This window comes from Ipomoea triloba, chromosome 6 (genome assembly GCF_003576645.1).
Source record: "Ipomoea triloba cultivar NCNSP0323 chromosome 6, ASM357664v1".
NCBI lineage: Eukaryota > Viridiplantae > Streptophyta > Magnoliopsida > Solanales > Convolvulaceae > Ipomoea > Ipomoea triloba.
In genome coordinates, this window is record NC_044921.1 from 15,211,329 (window position 1) to 15,230,328 (window position 19,000).

Below are 19,000 nucleotides of genomic sequence, written 5' to 3' on the forward strand. Positions count from 1 at the left end.
TAAGCCATTAAAAAAAAAAAAAAAAAAAAAAAAAAAAAGCTAACTAATTCCAATCTAATTATAGTTCCAACAACATTAAATTAATTAATCTCTAAATCTCTAAATTAATTAAATCTATCTATTCCTACATATACTGTTGAGATTTATGAAGAAACAGCAACAGCTATAGGACTTGTAACGTGGTGCCTTCCATCAGACCAAATCAACTCCCCAAAAACATACCCTTCAACATCCTCTTTAGCCTCGAAAGTAACCTTAAACCGCTTCTCTTCACCTATTTTCTCGAAATCCAGGACCTTAGGTTCTACAGACACGGAAATCCCCTGAGGTTGACGGAGGACAGCCACGTAGGTTGCTGGTTTTCCGACGTTCTTGACGGTCCGGATGACGGTAACAGGGCCGGAGAGATTCGGGACGGTGATGGAGGGGTAATTGAAGCTCAAGAGATCGATGTTTTCGGGACATTTGTAGTGATGTTTCCCCCCTGAAAATGTCTTGATGCTGGAATCGTTGTAGCCGCTGGCGCAGAGGAAGTTGAGGTGGTCGGTTATGCTCAGGTCGTAGACCAGCCCGGGATCCGCGGCCCGGTTCGGCCGCACGTGGCCTGCCCCGTAGGCGAATGGCGTTGCTGCCTTGTCGTTGGCGTCCCTAATTGTGTTGCCCGTGTTGTCTTTCGTTCCCGCTATAAAATGAGGTTCTGGGGGTTAAGATTGAGCTCGTGGCTGGTGTAAGTTGAGAAACTTAATGTATAATAAAAAAATGGTACCTGTAGTGATGAGAGCGGAGCGAAGGGCGGCGGGGCTCCAGTGAGGGTGGAGGATGCGGAGGAGGCCGACGATGCCGCTGACATGAGGGCAAGACATGGAGGTGCCGGAATCGACATTGAAAGGGAAGGTCCGGTGGTCGAATGGGAGACCGGTGGGGCTTGTTCCTTGAGAATATGCAGCTATAATATTCACTCCCGGTGCAGTCACATCAGGCTATAAAACACAGAGTCAAACTATCATAATCAATCTCAGCCAAATTGATCAAGTTATTAATTTAATAATCACACAATTACAGATAAACCATCACACATATTTTGATCCTCACATACAAGTGTAACTCCACATTTAATAAATTGTTATCTCAGCCAAATTTATCAAGCTATTGACTTAATAATCACAAAATTACAGGCAGACAGTCGATGCGCTAATATATAGGTGCACGCAGACTGATAGTCGATGCGCTAATATATAGGTGCACGCAGACTGATAGTCGATGCGCTAATATATAGGTGATAGTCGATGGACTAATATATAGGTGATAGTCGATGGGCTAATATATAGGTGCAGACGACGGACAGTTGATTCACTAATAATATATATATAGGTGGCACTAAGTTGCTGCGCTAATAGGTGTAAACTGACACCGCATATTTCCCTCGTCATCTAGAAAAATCAAATTACCCGAATTTGAAATGAATAATGAATGAATGCATGCATGTGTATAGAATAAAACATTAGCCATAGATGGATTACCCACCTTGAGAATCTCTGGGGTAACTTTATTTGGACCTCTTGATGAGAAAGCAGCCATGACAGGTGCTGGCTTGGTCTGCAACACTGCCTTAGGAGGCGTAATATACCCTTGCGGCTCCCTGCAGTATGCCACAACCAAAACCGTAAGACATTAACCCTAGCCAACTAGCAACTGCTCCAATTTTCAATAACTATCTTTTTTTAGACTTTTAGTACGTACGTAGAATTCTCAAGATACTTGTAGAGTTTAAGGCCGTCGTTGTAAGTGATTTGCGTGGCAGGCAGGACGTGAGCATCGGCAATGATTTCGTTGGCGCTAGCCTCGTCGTTGCAGAGGATCATTCCGGCAGCGCCAGCCGTGGCGGCCACATGCCCTTTCTCGACACGGGCGCTTATTCCTCGTTGACACACCAATATCTTCCCCTTCACCTTCTTCGGATCAATGGCTCCGGCCATGCATAGTGTCCTGCATTCATTCGTTTCATTCATAAACTCGCATGCATATGTTAGAAAAAGAACAAACATGAATTCTTCCAATGTTGTTGTTTCTTACGCGTTTTGTGCAGATGCATTTGAAGCTTTAGCGTCTGCAGAATTGATGAGTGGGTACATTTTTTGGTCCGGCAGTGCTGGTGACATGCTTGTTCCCTGACATCATCATCATACCAAAATATTGGGTTGGATAGAGCTGACACTATGAATTGGATTGGAAAAATGAAGTGAAAACAACACTTTTAGGACATGAATTGTTTACTTTTAGAAATTTGGTCTTGGTAAGTTAGAATTAATTTTCACGATTAAAATTGGGATTAAAATTGGTATCACATTGAGAGAATATAACATTAACCATAAATGTCGATTTTAAATAACAAAAATAGCAAAAAAAAAAAAAATAGCCTCATAAAAATAGAGTTGGACTGAGAGTGTAACATAATAGATAATTAAATAACTAAATAGATAATTAAATAACTAATTAAATATTTAAATCAACTAATACGACTAAATTTTCAAAAGTAAAAGATTAAATTTTCAAAAGTAAAACAATTCATGAAATGAGAATATGAATTGGATTGGAAAACTTGAAGAAAATGACATTTTTGACCCTTGAATTGTTTATTTTTAGAAATTTAGTCGTAGTTTAGTGATCAGAGTTTGGTAATTATATATAATACTGGAGATTAAAATTGTAACTTAATAGGCAATTAACAGTCTGTTTTTAAGACTTAAAACATTTTAGGAATCAAAAGTGATGTTTTCTAAGAATGAGTTGAAGTACCTTGATGCATTGGCCATTTTGAAGTTTAACATTGGATTGGAACTCACGGTCGAGGGTGCTAGCACCGACGGTAATAATCCACGGCGCCACATTCGTCACCGTCCCGGGATAGGGTCCACTATTTCCGGCGGAGCAGACGACGGCGATGCCTTTCCTCACGGCGTGGAACGCGCCAATTGCAATGCCGTCGTTGAAGTAGTCCGCCGGATCGCCGCCGAGCGACATCGAGATGACGTCCACGCCGTCGTGGATGGCGGCGTCGATGGCTTTCATAACATCGGAGTCGTAACAGCCGCCGTCCTTTGTGGTGGGCCAACATATTTTGTACGCCGCCACCCGAGCGCCCGGAGAGCCGCCTTTCGCGGTGCCGTTTCCGGCGCCGGATATACTCGCTCCGGGCACAAAGCTCCCGCCCAGCGTGGAGAGGGTGTGGGTCCCATGGCCCTCGTAGTCTCGGGGGGTATGCATGTGGGGGCTGAGGTTATTGCCTTCATCACTTGAGAGATAGCCTTTGTTAAAGTACTTTGCTCCAATCAACTTCCTACAAAATTAATAAACAAACATCAAATTAAAAATTTAACATAATTAAAGATTAATTTAACATAATTAAAGATTTTTTTTATTTTTTTATACATTAGATTTCCCCGTAAACTAATTCTAAGCTCCCAAAATTCTTATCCAATTTTTTTTATTGACTATTTTTTAATAAGACCTCTAAGATGTCAAAACACATTTCGGGGGCCGCCTCTAAGTTTAAGAATAAGGATTTACTTCATTAAATCAGATAAACCAGAGTCCAAAACCTAAAAGCAGAATAAAATGTCACTCAACAAAGAAACGACCTCCAATTCCTAACCACAAGGTGGGAACCACATTAAAAATGTTAGGGTTAAAGGCCGTAGCAGGGCTACTATAAGAAAACCTGAAAACATACCTAACCACATTTTGAGATCTCTATTAAAAGAAAAAAGTTAGGGTTTGAGGTCACAGCAAGACTGTATAGTACTACTATAAGAAAGCCCGAAAACATACCTATTACAGCGTACCCCGGTAGGACTAGTTTCGTTTTGACATAAACCTTTCCACTTTTTAGGAACAGGACCAAAACCATTGTCATTGAAGCTCTGGGACTCAGGCCAAACACCTATGCAATATGGCCAAAGAGAATTGTAAGTAATTAATCTCCAAATCTTACTTTATTTAATTATCACACCAAATAATAATAAAAAAAAACATTCTAATAAACATATAAATTTCCAAAGAAATGTGTTTTTCATGCAGGATTACCTGTATCAAGATTTGCAATAATAACATCTCTGCCAAACCGAGCCTTGTTCCAAATAGAATTTGAAGGAACCTCACCACCACTCTTCTCCAAATTCATAAACTCCCATGAATGAGTAGTGTGAAGCTTTCTACTTTTATCCAAGAAAAGTGACAACACCTCCGGATGCTCTAAATACCCATCAACACAACCTTAATTAATTAATGCACACATAATTTTCTCCGAAATTTTTTTTAGAAATAATAAAAATATAACAAAATTATAAAAATAAATAATAATATAAGTTAATAAATGTTTGTATATACTTGTGATCTCTGCGGCTTCATGCTCTTCGAGGAGGGCTGCGAAGCCGTTGATGTGTCTTTTGTACGAGTAGATCATGGCATCCTTAGCCTTGTCCACACTGAATTAAATAAACTCAAAATTTATTAAATACAGAATTTTTATTAAAAAAATTAATAAAAAATACCTTCCCAAGAATGAGCCAAGAAACTCATAATGAGAATCAGTGACTCGACGAAGATCTGCAGAAGTTACGTCCGGACCATGCGAGTGTTCTCCCAAGTACACTATGTATGACTACATGTGAACATATCCAATAAATAAATAAATAAATAAAAACAAAGAATTTAATTAATTAAAAAAATCTATTTGTTATTATTAAATTTGAGAGAATTATTTGCAGTAGATTCCATTGCTGAATCTCAACGCAGCACTATGCTTATTTCCTGGACAGAATACAGTTTGGCTGACCCTCTAGTCCGGTCAACACCCAACATCTATTACTTCATTTCATATAACTTCATAATTTAAAGAATTACATAAATAAAGTGTATAAATCCGATCTATAATACCTTTTTGTCTGCTAAAGCAGGTGATTGTAAGACACACAAAACAACCAAGAAGAGCAGCAAAAAACTTGAAACCTTGGCGATTAACATGTTGTCAAATCCTGTGTTTTTCTTAGTAATAATAAAATATATAAGAATTGCTAGTCTCTTCTTGGACTGATTCGGATATATATAGAGTGTTTGAATAAGTCTTGTATTTGTTGAAGAAGTTGCATGTATTTAGGAGATCATTTGATTAGGGACAGTATTGAAGAGTTATATTGTAATTCTAATTTTAAATCAAAATAAAGAGTAAAGAAATTAGAAGTCTAGTCAAGTCTAGACATTTAAACATGACACAACATCAAAATAGGTGGTCAGATCAAATATAGTTCTATTGTCCATTAAAGACTTTCAAGATTAAATATAGTAGTTTTATTGTCATTTAAAGACTTATCAAATATAGTCTCATTGTCCATTAAACTCTCATGATATTCTTTGTAAAATACCTTATCATGCAACACTAGTACAAATTAAAATTGAGCAAATAAATTAGACTTTTCGACACCCTTTAAAAAAAATGGTGGTGTTTGGTTAAAAAATGTGCAATGACAAAATTATAAATCAACTAATAAGAAACTGCAACCTTTCTTAAACAAAAGACTGGCGGTTTTTAAACACTCTTATTACTTAAAAAAAATATATTATGAATGGTAAGCATTATGATTATTACCTTTCAAATGCTTAGTTTATTTAACAGTATTCTTATTGGTTAGTTTTCATCGAACATTCGAACTACACGTATTTAACATTTATATGTATTCCCACCTCACAAGTAAACAGACATTATTTGCTTAATATATTGTAGAAGATTTGGTTTACAACATATTGACATGATAGAGATTTCGTTTACAACATATTGACATGATAGAGATTTGGTTTACAACATATTTTACAAGGCCGGGTTGATAATGGCCTAAAATGTTCTACATATGTAAAGATCTTTTAAAAGAGGAAATTCTCAAATGGTTATTTGACTATTACATTTTCTAAAATTGGTTCCTTGTCATTTAATTGCATCTAATATGATCCTCTGACTATTGAAATCTAAGTCGGACTGGTCCTCCGTTAGTTAGATTATTTTATTTTTCAAAATCAGTGGTAGACACTAGCTAGACAGAGCATTTATAGTTATTCAGGTATGTTGGGCTCCCTTTTCAAATTCAATTAAATTCAAACAGCAATTTATTTGTGGTTTTACCCAATTATTTATGCAGTCCTTTTCATGAAGATTCAGATTTTATATTTTGTGGGGATACTTATTATGTAAGGTCATCTGTGCCAAGTCAAAAACCTGTTGCTATCATTCCTATTTAATAGATGCATGCTATCGTTATGATAATTACATCCAAGCTAAGTCATAACTGTGATGAAAATTTTGCTTCATCATGGGAGAGAAAATTTTCAAATTCAAAACATTTTGATGTTGTTTAGAGAAACATCATCCGCTATAAATTTTTTTTAAGGTTTTTGAGGTGTCAACTAGGAGAGAGAGGAAGGAGAGAAAAAATAGAGAAAAAGGAAAAGGAAAAAAATAGATCTAACAAATAATAAAATGTAAAAAAGATTAAGGTTAATATTAAGCGCCCAACATAACACGCGCCTACTGGTGCAATTGTTTGCTTTGTTATTCTCTTTTCTCTCCCTTGGTGCACCCACTAAAAATCAATACTTGCAGTAATAAATTAAAAACCCACCAAAAATCTTGTTCTCCATTTGTTAAAAAACCTTCCCACCAAATGTTGGACTGCAAAAATCACCTAAAATCCACAATTGTTTATGCTCTTAGGGCAACCACACCAATGATTTTTTTTTTTAATGGCTGTTGTCATATTAAAAATTTGAAGATGGTTTTTTTTTTTTTTCTTTTGATGTGGAGCATGATTTTTATGGTGGTTTTTTCTCCTGCAATAACATGTTTTTTATGGGTCCCATTGGAGGGAGTAAGGGAGAAAATACTTTCTCTTTACTAGTATCACCAAAATCGGTGGTCTAGGCGGCTATTCGGCTAGACCGCCTAGTCAGCCGATTACCTATTGTTCTCTTCTTTTTAAAATGGGCTATTTCACTCAAAATGACATCTTTTTGAGCGAAATAATCCAAATTATTGTTCAAAATTAAAATGTTTTTAGGTTAATATTTAATATTTTAGTATTAACTATTAAAGTAATAAATTTTTCTCAAAACTAGTAAAGTATTAAATAATTTATAATTATCAAGTCTTAAAAAATTTTAAACAAATTTTTAAAAAATAAAAATACACAAGCTTCTAAGCGCCGAATAACCGCTGCCTAGGCACCCCCGAGTGTTCGAGGAACGCCGCCTAACGATTTTTTCAACCATGTTTTTTACACGTGTATCGGGGGGCGGAGTCGTTGTAGTATAGTGGTGAGTATTCCCGCCTGTCACGCGGGTGACCTAGGTTCGATCCCCGGCAACGGCGCCATTTGATGAATTGTAGTTGGGAATTTGAGCGGTAAGGGGATTAAGCACAAGAGTGTTTAGTGTTTGAAAGCTAACCCAAGCATAGTAAGGGGATTAAGCACAAAAACATAATGAAAAAAGGACGGCAAGGAGGGAATTTGAGCGGTAAGGGGATTAAGCACAAGAGTGTTAGTGTTTGAAAGCTAACCCAAGCATAGTAAGGAATGTGCACGAAACATAATGAAAATAAGGAACAAAACGTTTGAAACAATCAATTGGCATAGTAAGGAATGTGCACGAAACATAATGAAAATAAGGAACAAAACGTTTGAAATAATCAATTGGAAAGGAGGATTTGGACCTTGCAACTCATATAGGTATCCTTGATTTCCTAAGATATTAGGCTAGCAACACTTAGATTATGAAAATGAGACAAGGTCACCAACACCACCGCCACTCTCGTGGTCAATGGACTCACTTCTTAGACCGTAATGTCATCCTTGTGATCACTAGGCTAGAAAAGGCATTTTGACAAACACGTTATGTGCCTCTTGTCTTCCACTCTCCCTTTTCTCAAAGGTGAGAGGGAAATGTGGATGGTGAGGGCTAGATCTACTCCCTACTCTCGTAGGTGAGTATTCCTATCCTACTCCTCTAGTGCAATCGGATCCTAATTGGCATAGAGTCAAGACATCCATCCCAATCCACAATCAACTCATCAATCAAGCAATTGCAAAACCTAATTGATCAAATCAAAGCTCAAGAACATCCATACAAAATTGCTCAATCCAAATCCACAAAGATCTATCTAATCATACTTGGAATTGAAATAGCAAAAGGAAAAAGTAATGACAAGAAATTAAAAGGAAGACTTAGCTAGGAATTGAACTTTGAACTTGAACTTGAATGTAGATCACAATCTTGCAACAATGGAAAATTCTCCTCTAATTCTAATCTAAACCTAAGAATTGCAATGTGGAGTGAATTGGGAGAGATCTCTTTAGGCTAATCCTAGAGAAAGAAATATTCTAAGGTGTGGAATGAGGGATCTAAGTCTCAGTCCTCTGAAAATTAGCTCAATTCTCCTTTTAAACTTGCAAAAACCGCCCAACTTCGCGATGGACGCACGGCTGGACGCGCGTCCACTACGCGTCCAGCGTGCTTGCTGCTTCGGCTTGCGTTTGGACGCGGGGTGGACGCGGGCGTCCGATTTCACGCTCTCTGAACTTTGGTTCGGCCTCTGATGGACGCGGGGTGGACACCCAGGCGTCCATCAGAGAGCTCTCTGATTCTGCTCTGTTTCTGCTGTTTTGGGACGTTGGAAGCGGGCTGGACGCACGCTGGACGCGCGTCCACTGCGCGTCCAAGGCGCGTCCAAGGCCTATTTTTCCTTCGAACTTCGGTTTGTAAGTCCTTCTCCGAAATATTGCCATTTTCCACCTTTTTGCACTTCTTTTTACCTACAAAACAATTAACAAAGTGTAGAGCGGGGTACTAAGACAATATAAAGCATTTTAAGGCAATTTAAGACTAAACCATTCATAAAAGCCTTAACTTGTATACTAAACGATCCACAAATAACCTTATAAAAGTGGTATCTTTTGCACTTATCAACGTGTTTCGCGCACATCAGCGCCCAGCTGAGCACGTGTAGTCCACGCTCTAGTTGGTAGGCCTGTACTTTTTTTTTTTTGAGATGTCAGCTTTTGTTTTCTTTTTTTTTTTTTTATGTTCTTTTCTCTTTTTTTTTTTCTTTTTTTTTTTTTTTTTTTTTTTTTTCTTTTTTTTTTTCTTTTTTTTTTTTTTTTCTTCTTCCCTGGCCTCTTCTTTCTCTAACAAAAAAAAAACCTAATAAAATCTAAAACAGATGTGGTTACTCTTAGCAACCTCATTAGTGTAGTTTTTACTCTAAATTTTTTGTGGACCCAAGCATTCACCTCATCATTAATTATCTCACTCATTCTCAAAAGTCATTTTCCCCTTTAGTTTTAGATTTTTTCAAAGTTTTTTTTATAGACCTACCATTTTACTCAACTATGTTTTAATTATTTAATATAAACATACCTACACCTAATTGAAGAGATAATTAGAAAATTAAAATATTAATTGCTTAAAGCGGTTAAAATGGTATAAAATTGTGAAGCTTGTGCAATTTGAGAATTTTGAAAAATAAGTTCAAATTAAAAATTGGGTGGAATTTGAGAATTTTGGACTAGTGGGATAAATGCAAATTTAGTGTGTAACCAAAATTTTGTGTAGATGGTTGGGAAGAAGGAAAATTGAATTGGTAATTTTGATTGCCTCTTTCCATTGTGGTGTGTTTGGTTCAAATGAAATTATATTCTATTCCTTTGTTAGGATGTAGTATCTATTCATAAACTATTTTCTCAACCTAGCACAAAGAGACAGCAACGCCTCTACTGAGGCTCGAACCCACCCCCTTCCACATGGGGTGCAACCAAATGCCACTAGACCACATTGGCATTCTATTCCATTACCTATGAAATACTATTTTTATTTCCTTAAAAAACTTGCTACTCCTGCAATTTTGCCAGCCAGTACAAGAAGATCAAACTTGCTATTTATTGGGGCTATGGTTGGATAAAAAGTATCTTTGGGCGACGGCGACGCGACGCGGTAGCCATGGATTGTTTGGTCTACAATGAGAACTATATGGAAATAATCTTATTATCGGTTAATCCATGATGATCTAAAGTACATGATGAAGAGATGTATTTATAAGGATACAAAGAGTTCCAATGAAATTATAAATGGTAATATTTATAATAATATAGGGAGAAGAAGAATAAATTCTAGAATATAGAGTCCTAATAGTACCAACTAACAATAACATTCATTATTTATTATTAGAAAGGAAAATAAAATTGACAATTATTTAAGTTCACATTAATTAGAATAAATTCGATACTCAATTCAACAATAACATTTGATAATTATTTATTTATTATGAAGTAAAATAAAATTGATACGACAATTATTTATTAGGAAGTAAAATAAAGTTGATAACAATATAGGATTGATGTAAGAAACTTGAAATGGATCGATCGATCATCATCCGCAGCATCCATCTTCGCAACACACTCGTCCGCAGTGGATCATTGGCTTCCATATGAAATCACAGCAGCGACACCCAGCTTCAAACCACAATTATTATCAATATTTTTAGAACAAAAAGGGTGCAAAAATAGAGCCAATTAAACAAAAACAATAATCTTTGACATTAACCAGCATAATACAATAACCTCAGCCAAGTTGATCAGGCTGTCAACTTAGAGTCTGCAGAGTTTACTCAATGCACACCCTCAAATAGTAATTGTGCATGGTTTTCCTGGTCGCTCAAAAAATCATAATAATACTAAGACAACTCCAACCAAGTTGGTCAGGCTATCGACTTCAAACAGATAGTTTTACCTAGTCCATACCTCGAATAGTGATTGTGTGTTTCTTTTGTCACTAAAAAAACCATAATAATATTGGGACATCCCAACTAAGTTGACTTAGTGCCTGGAGTTTACCTAATATACACTCTCAGATAATTGGATGTGGGTTTTCCTCATATGTAAAAAAAAAAAAAAAAAAACTAGGGACCGCCCTAACAAAGTTGGTCAAGTTGTTGATTTGGTAACCACAAGATTACAAGTTTTACTCACAAAAAAAAGCATCATATTAATCTTCTTGATTTGAACTGATCAGCTATGAACTATCTAGACTAGTTCAACTCCATGTGATCCTTTACCGAATTGCACACTTGAAATAGATGTTGTAGGCCGATGGTCACTAAAAAAAATACTATAAAATAGAACATAATTTATCACCTTGAGGAAAAACCGTGGGGTCATGGGGCAACCTAGCTGCATCAGCACAGGCAATAGTCAAACATAGTACTGCTACAAACACCAGCGCCATTAGTGCTATCACAGAGATGCTACTTTGCTTGTTAAAGACTACTGCCATTGTGTTATGCTCTGATCTGGGTGAGTTTCTGCATGGCGATTGATCAAGTATTTATAGTAGAAGTTGGATGCAATGTATCAACAAGTTGGATATAAAAAATTATTGCATTTTAACACCAAAAATGCGTAATGATAAAAGTGGTTTTGGGAATTTGGCGTGATATGTGTTTGATCTCCTTGAGTTCAGTGATTGGGGTGTGGGAAGTGTAACCCACTGCCTGCCTTTGTTGACTGATGTGCTTTGAACTTCTTTCTTGATGGATCAATAATAGCTGCGGCAGGGCCATCTTTTTGTATCATCATCATCATGTTTGTCTTTTGTGAGAAATACTATGGATGCATTTGAGATAGATGTACATTTTGCACATCTTTTTTCTACATCTACTTCTCCACTTGTAAATTTTCATTTTCATCTTGTTAGAATTAAACATTTATTATTATGCCAAAAGTTATAATTCATATTTTTGGTGTGTCAACAGCAGGAGTAAGGTCCTGCCTACGAAATTCTCCCAGTCATAGCTTCACCCGCATCGGCTAGATATTTTATGTGATCCGGGGGACCGGGGATCCCCTAGGATCGTGGTCTCCCATCTCTCGTTTTAGCCTAAGTTAGCCAACCATCCACTCAGCACATTTGTTGTCTTCTCTAAGAACATGGGTGAATCTAACACTTCCCAATTCCTTAACCAACCTTTTGCATTCCCTAAACAATGGCTCCTCCCCTTCCACGTCCTCCGAGTCTGTAGTCTATAACCAAAAGTTATAGCTTATAACGAAAGCGCAACTTTATTTCCTTATATACAGTATCGCCATATTTTCGAGAGGTAAAGTCCTTAACTTAGTCCATCCGCCTCTGCCCAACAACTTTCGGCACCTTAACTACTGTTGGACTTAGGCCTTCACTGCCCCACCCAACACATTTTAATTCAAAATGCTCTCAAATGTGGTACAACAATGTTTGATTAAAGCTTCACAAAACAAAGGGTGTAAGTGATGTTAAATGTTACCATAGCAAAAAATTGGGACACTTCATTCCATTAATTGGAATCGTAAGTCCTCAACAATTGTTATTACGATTCACATTATAGGTACATATTCCTTTTTACATTCACTATAGTGATCCAAATAAAGGAACCACAATATGCCTCGTTTGAATGAAACTATCCTTCACTAGATAATACCTAAATACGCATTCTCCCATATGCTTTTACAAACATTTTGATCCCAAGTTGCCAAACGAAGATGATTTATATTGGACCATCTTATATGCCCCACATTCACAAGATATGCTTAAACAAGAGACACATTGGATGGTAGTCATACAAGTCTTATCCTCTCTCTCTCTCTCTCTCTCTCTCTCTCTCTCTCTCTCTATATATATATATATATATATATATATATATATATATGTCGGGTGCGATTATGCAATGAGAGGCGGAGAGACATTGATCTTGTCAAAATCAATGTTCAAGATTAACAACGTTTAAAAAAAGCACAGTGACAATTTGGTCATTTTTCATATATATCAAACTTAAGGTGCGTGTTTTTCTTTTTTAAGTTGCATGTTTTTTGTGCTTAAGGTGCATGATTTTGAGCTTAAGATGCGTTAGTTGTTGAAATTTAAGTGCGTCGGCCTAAAGCTCTAGATGCGTGCTTTTTCTTCTTTAGGTGTGTGTTTTGTGTGCTAAGGTGCGTTAGTTGTTGAAACTTAAGGTGCGTCTACCTAAAACTTTAAGTGCGTGATTTTTCCTTCTTTAGGTGTGTTGTTTTTCTTTTTAAAGTGCGTGATTTTTGTACTTAAGGTGGTTCAATTGTGACACTTAAGGTACGTGATTTTCCTTCTTAAGATGTTTTGTTTGTGTGATTAAAGTGTGTTTTGTGTACTTAAAGTGCGCATTTTCAATGCTTAAGGTTAAGTGCGTCATTTCTACATTTAAGGTGCGTCCTTTGTGTGTTAACCGCACTACAATACGGTAACTTGTCTTCGCACGGGAACACTTCCCCCCACCCACACACACTAGTGCTCAAGTACTAACATAGTAACGTGCACTCTATGATATATAAAAATACAATTCAAAAAGTAAACTTTAAAAAATCTAATATATAAAAGTACAATTCAAAAAGTAAACTTTAAATAATCTAAGAGTATACTTTAATGAGGTTAGACACAAGAAATAAAAATGAACATACATATTGTTTAGTTGACAACTTTTTAAAACACAATATAAGATATTTTTACTTCTACAATTACAAAACCCATTACATAATTCAAATAAGGTATCATTCTATTCTCCTCATTTCATCACCTCCGTGTTTTGTCACTTCCTCACTGATCTCTCCTAACTTCATCAACTTTCTCATTGCATTGCCTACTCACTTCATCGCCCCTCTTAAGATAAATTGCTTTTCTTCTTCTTTTTCTTCTTCTTTTTTTTTTTTTTTTGTATTTTTAAAATATTTATTCTAATTATAGCCTTATAGAGTCATACATAACCCTCATTCTAATTCTATCCTACTACCAAACATGTAAAATACTTTTACCAAAACCCATTCCAATTTTCAATTACAAGTATTTGATTCCTTTCCAATTCATATGTTCGAACCAAACTCACCCTAAATATGCACAATACAATGTTTAAAATACACTTCAAAACCCTAAAAAAGCTGCTCCATACCCAAAGCTAAGGATAAAACTCTTAACGTTTGGTTAAGGTTGGATGAGTCCTTCCACTCAACCACACCCCGAGTTATATATATATATATATATATATATATATATATATATATATATATAGAGGGATAGTGCAAGACTGCAAGTGGACAGTTTGTGAGATCTATGCCAAATCATAGTACTTTTGGATTTTGAAAATCAAACTTGGTGGGTGGGGGGAATAGAGCTAAATAGCGATACAGCTACAAGTTATACAAGTTACCCATATCACAATGTGATATATACATCAACATTACATAATAGGAGAAGATCAAAGGTTTGCAGCTTAAAAGCATGGTCTGCAAGAATTGTTCGCAAAAAACTGGAGACCAAACAACCAATGGCTCCATATGTCAAGCAGTACCAGCACATTATCAGAGACTACGGGACAACTGTTAATATCAGCAGCATGGAGAACTGTGACAATTAGCATGTTAAACTTATCGCAAACAAAGATTCCTTAATTCTTTATGAATGGTCAAAATACTAAAGAATGTACAAGCACGCATCACCTTTGCACGCCTGCTTCAATGGCTTTATGAAGAGCTCTTAAGCTTTGCCAATTCCTCCAAGACATTTTTTAGAGGCTCTTGTAGCTTATTTTTCTTGCCCTAACCAAAATAGAACATAACAATTACCAACTTAAAACAAAATCTTATGCCATTTTCTGATATTTGTACATAAACCAAGACCACACTCGAGACACTAGTGTGTTATTGCAATTTAGTATATGTCTATATACCATTTCAAAGATAAAGCGAGTCATTACTTTTCAATGAGAGAGGCCATATGTGCTTTACCTTCAAAGATGGGACAAGTGCAAAGACTTCGTCAGTAGATTCGGGGTGAAAGTTGCCAATCATGCACATCTGCAAGCCCAAAAACGAAAGTAAGCAATTGCAAAGCTCACGGAGTATCGAGCATTAACAAGTCAAAATTTGATACCTCACTATCAGCAACACCATGCTCCTTCAATGGCCTGATCTCAGTTACGGAAAAATGGCTCTAAAGATCAATAGCAATAAAATGTTCGTGTGCCACATATTGTTTTACATTTACAAAAGAAAGGATACTTAAGAACTTGTTTGACCGTCTCATAGTTCTCATAAAGTTTATGCCTCATGGCATACGTCAATCCCTTGTCAAATGACCTAGAGGCAGAAAAAGTTCAAACCCTTCTTAGGCATGTAAATAGCAATAATACCATGTTGCATACAATCCAAGAATAAGCAAAAGGCATCCTTTCTTTTATGGTTAGACCACAAGGTGTCCTGAGTAGACCCTAACTATAGGAGACACCTTTGAGCCCGTACCATACTCAGACTAATCCTTGTTCACACCAGGCCGGCCTAAATAAGGGGCAAAGTGCTGGCCATATTGGTTTTTCCATATGAGAGGGATTTTTGAACTCCCGACCTCTCTTAAGGAATGAGAGTGTACGGCCACTCACACCAACCAAGCTGGTTAAGGCATCCTTTCTTTGACATATTACAAGTAACCAAATGGCATAAAAATGCTACCCACGTAGGAAGTTTTATTGCTGGATCTTCAGACAGTATAGTCATTTGGTCATGGATGCCTTGCAAGATTTCAGCAGCTTCACAATCCATCAGGCACTTGGTATTCTCTGAAATTTCTGTATATACAGCAACAAAGATTTTGAATAAGGGGATCAGATACACAATAAAAACAGTAATTGCAAACTATCCATTATAGCAGAATCCTTTCAATTCTTTCCGAAGTCAACTTCCAGAGTTCCAGGACACGAGCACAACAGAACACAGGAATGGAGAAACCTGATGTTACAGAATAGCCATTTATGTACTTTCTATTTACCAAACACAAAACATGAGACACAAAAAATTCAGACTTAGTTAAGAATCTTAAAACTACCACTGCACTTAACCTCAATACCATCTCAATATTCTAAGACTGATCAAGCATCAAAAAAACTACCCGGTCAGAGATGATTCAACATTCAGCCACTAGTTCAAAGTCTAAGGCAGAATAACATAAAGCATCATGCGCGACTATAGCGTAAAGCAGCATTATCATTCATAGCATCCGACACACCCAATGAAGCATTTTCAACTAAAGAGGCGAGCAAACCTTGCTCAACTCTGAGCTCCAAGGGAAGAGGTGCTTTTGAAGTTTGACCTTTGCCACTGCTTCCCTTGCCTCCTTTTCCACCTTCATGCAAAGATTATCAAAAATAAAGAAAAGGCAAAACAAAAACCTTTGAAAGTAAGGATTGCTTAAGGAAGTCTAACCTTTGCCAACTGATCCACTAGCTTTCCCATTGGATTTTGATAAATTACCATCCAGTGAATCTAAAAGTAATGGTCACATTGTATCATTGAATACCATAGTCCATAAATACCACTAAAAGTATTATAAATCACAGTAAAAAGATCTAATCACCAGAATCAAACTGAACCTTCCTCCCTTTATTTGACACGGAGCTGTCATCCTTTCCATTCGAGGATGCTACATGCAATATAGATCAAAGGCATTTTAAGACCGTTATAAAACAATCACAAAGACTTGAAATTCAAAGAACAGAGAAGCAAACCATTTGGTACTAATTAAATAAATTTAAATTCTGCATTATAACATTAATATATTTTCAGCTATTGTTTTCTGCACCAGATAACCAAGCTTCTACACACCTATTGGTCCAACAGAACAAAATAACAATGACCATCAAAACCAATCAACATCTTTACCTATGCATACACTTGAAAGGATAACAGATATATGAAAAACCACTCAGAAAAGCATATAGTAACTGCAAAAAACTGAGGGAGCAATCGCCCCAAAAAAATGCTGCATTACCAGGAGATTTGAGAGAAGATTTTCCACCCATTTCTGACATCGCCTCTGTCTGAAAAACTAACCAAAAGAACCAAAATGTTAACATAAATCTTTAATTTTTTTTGCCTTTATTATTAGAAGTCAAAGGAAAAGTAGGAGGAGGTATGTATGCAATGTAATTAATTATAAGGAACAAGAAAGAAACAAGAAAGAACAAAAGGAACCCATTTTCACCCGCACAATTTTACAAGTTGGAGAGAATTGAACGATTTCATATTCATCTTGGAGTAGTAAATAATAAAAATTACCTGAAGAAGTGAAGATCAGTGAAGAGTGATGAGCTGCTGCAATGGGGAAATGTAAGAAGGCCGGAGATTGTGAAACCCTAAAATCAAAGCTGAGAACGAAGACACTCGCCTTGGGTAGAATCGTAGGTGGTCGGGTCGGAGGGTACCAAAGCAGTTCTTATATCGGGGACCGCGGTCCAAAACGACTTCATTTTAGTAAGTGGGAGAGGGAGCCCGTAATTGACCTTACATTTGTTTTGATATTATCCAATGAAACTGTAGTTATATCAAAATGTAATTGTAGTTGTGTTGAAATGTAATTGTAGTGTATATGAAAAGATACTGAATAACAGTTTCACATTTGTGTTTGATATTATCGAATGAAACTGTAGTTATATCAAAATGTAACTGTAGTTGTGTTGAAATGTAACTGCAGTGTATATGAACAGATACTGAATAACAATTTCACTTTTGTGTTTTTATATTATCGAATGAAACTGTAGTTATATCAAAATGTAACTGTAGTTATATCAAAATGTAACTGCAGTTGTGTTGAAAGGTAACTGCAGTTGTGTTGAAATGTAACTGAAGTATATATGAAAAGAAAGTGAGTGGCGCGAATTCATCCGTCTGTTTTCATTAATCAAAATGACATCGTTTTAGGACCACGGTCTACAATGCATTGTGGACCACGGTCCACGATATAATTTGCGGTACCAAAGTGCTTTCCCGAAAATCAAAGTGCTTAGGAAATAGGAAGTACCAAACAGCAGAGAGTGTCACTTGCACTCGCACTGTCGCGGCTAATCGCACTTCTTTCTAAATCACTCTTTTCAGCATTCCAAAGGCTTGTTTGGTTCCAAAATATCCTCAAAATGTTCACTTTTAATTTTATACTACTGGTGTTTTAATTAGGGAAAATTATAATTTATATCACTTTATAATATGTTAATTATCGATGTTATATCTGAATTATTAGTGGTATAAATGTTTTTTCTCAATTTTTAAAATGATACATGTATTTGATATTGATTCTTGTGTGATAGCTATTGTATTAAGGAAAATTCTTCTTAGTTCTTAGCCCTCCTAATTTTTTCCTACTAAATTCCTTTCGTATGACATAACTTGTAATTATTGAGTGCCATTAATTAACTGTCTTACTAATTTTTAATAAAAAAAAAATAAAGTAACCAATCAAATAATGTCATGGTAGGAGGAATAATGTGGAAAAAAAATTTAGGAGTCGGTAGCATTACTCTTGTATTAATTATTTGTGTCACACTTGTGTGAGACCGTCTTACGGATCCTTATTCGTGAGACAAGTTGTGTCGGGTCAAAGCACTAAGCAAATGTCATACTTATATGTTCAAATATAACACTAATCAAGAATACAATTTTTGTTACTTATTAGAGAAAAAAGTAATACATTTTTCATAATAAGTAATGTTGACAAGTGCCCTTACTTGGCAAATATAATACTTTTTGTGGAAAAATGTAATACTTTTAAATCGAAATGTAAAAATATTGTATTTACCTTTAAAATATTACATTTATCCTTATAAGTAACAAAAATTGTATTCCTGATTAGTATTACATTTGAGCATATAAGTATAACATTTGTGCATATAAGTGTTACATCTGCATATTGACCCGACCCGACCCGTCTCATGGTGAAATGGTATCACACAAGTTTTTGCCTAATTATTTTGATTAATTGATAGTATTAGCCATTATTTGTAAAATTATGTTTGATAAATTAATACTACGTATGATAAATTTTTTTTAGGAGTCAATAGCATTGTGCCACTCTTTTCAACCTC

At 36.0% G+C, this 19,000-nt stretch overlaps 2 protein-coding genes and 1 long non-coding RNA gene across 5 annotated transcripts; all 3 read right to left on the reverse strand.

Annotated features, from left to right (window-relative positions):
* Positions 1–143: 143 nt before the first annotated feature.
* On the reverse strand, positions 144–5,022 carry LOC116023802 (subtilisin-like protease SBT5.4). The gene is made up of 11 exons (XM_031264819.1): positions 4,936–5,022; positions 4,551–4,660; positions 4,387–4,484; positions 4,084–4,251; positions 3,829–3,940; positions 2,797–3,337; positions 2,074–2,168; positions 1,741–1,986; positions 1,525–1,639; positions 767–980; positions 144–682 (listed from the first exon to the last, which is right to left on the reverse strand). Exons 1-11 carry the CDS (start codon positions 5,020–5,022, stop codon positions 144–146), a joined length of 2,325 nt encoding a protein of 774 aa, XP_031120679.1.
* Positions 5,023–10,280: 5,258 nt separating this feature from the next.
* LOC116021951 lies at positions 10,281–11,620 on the reverse strand. The gene is made up of 2 exons (XR_004099101.1): positions 11,232–11,620; positions 10,281–10,550 (listed from the first exon to the last, which is right to left on the reverse strand). It is a non-coding gene; the product is annotated as an uncharacterized LOC116021951 (long non-coding RNA).
* A 2,584-nt stretch (positions 11,621–14,204) lies between these two features.
* Positions 14,205–17,327, reverse strand: LOC116021903 (DNA-directed RNA polymerases IV and V subunit 4-like). 3 transcript variants are annotated; one of them, XM_031262425.1, is made up of 11 exons: positions 17,202–17,327; positions 16,915–16,963; positions 16,501–16,566; positions 16,350–16,409; positions 16,189–16,269; positions 15,604–15,715; positions 15,153–15,230; positions 15,025–15,058; positions 14,880–14,948; positions 14,592–14,690; positions 14,205–14,496 (listed from the first exon to the last, which is right to left on the reverse strand). In XM_031262425.1, exons 2-10 carry the CDS (start codon positions 16,952–16,954, stop codon positions 14,616–14,618), a joined length of 615 nt encoding a protein of 204 aa, XP_031118285.1. In that variant the 5' UTR covers positions 16,955–16,963; positions 17,202–17,327; the 3' UTR covers positions 14,205–14,496; positions 14,592–14,615. The 3 variants fall into 3 exon arrangements, with proteins under 3 accessions (XP_031118285.1, XP_031118286.1, XP_031118284.1); XM_031262426.1 differs by having other exon boundaries at positions 14,205–14,471; positions 16,915–16,971; XM_031262424.1 differs by having other exon boundaries at positions 16,915–16,971.
* Positions 17,328–19,000: the final 1,673 nt, after the last annotated feature.

What these genes read in the sequence shown, in the direction of transcription:
- LOC116023802 (XM_031264819.1), bottom strand. Translation starts at nt 5,022, where the DNA reads ATGTTAATCGCCAAGGTTTCAAGTTTTTTGCTGCTCTTCTTGGTTGTT. An exon ending in TATTGCAAATCTTGATACAG is followed by an intron (nt 3,941 to 4,083) that starts GTAATCCTGCAT and finishes CATATTGCATAG; the next exon opens with GTGTTTGGCCTGAGTCCCAG. An exon ending in CTCCGCTCTCATCACTACAG is followed by an intron (nt 683 to 766) that starts GTACCATTTTTT and finishes CTCATTTTATAG; the next exon opens with CGGGAACGAAAGACAACACG.
- LOC116021903 (XM_031262425.1), bottom strand. Translation starts at nt 16,954, where the DNA reads ATGTCAGAAATGGGTGGAAAATCTTCTCTCAAATCTCCTG. An exon ending in ATCTTCTCTCAAATCTCCTG is followed by an intron (nt 16,567 to 16,914) that starts GTAATGCAGCAT and finishes TATTGCATGTAG; the next exon opens with CATCCTCGAATGGAAAGGAT. An exon ending in CACTTGTCCCATCTTTGAAG is followed by an intron (nt 14,691 to 14,879) that starts GTAAAGCACATA and finishes TATTTTGGTTAG; the next exon opens with GGCAAGAAAAATAAGCTACA.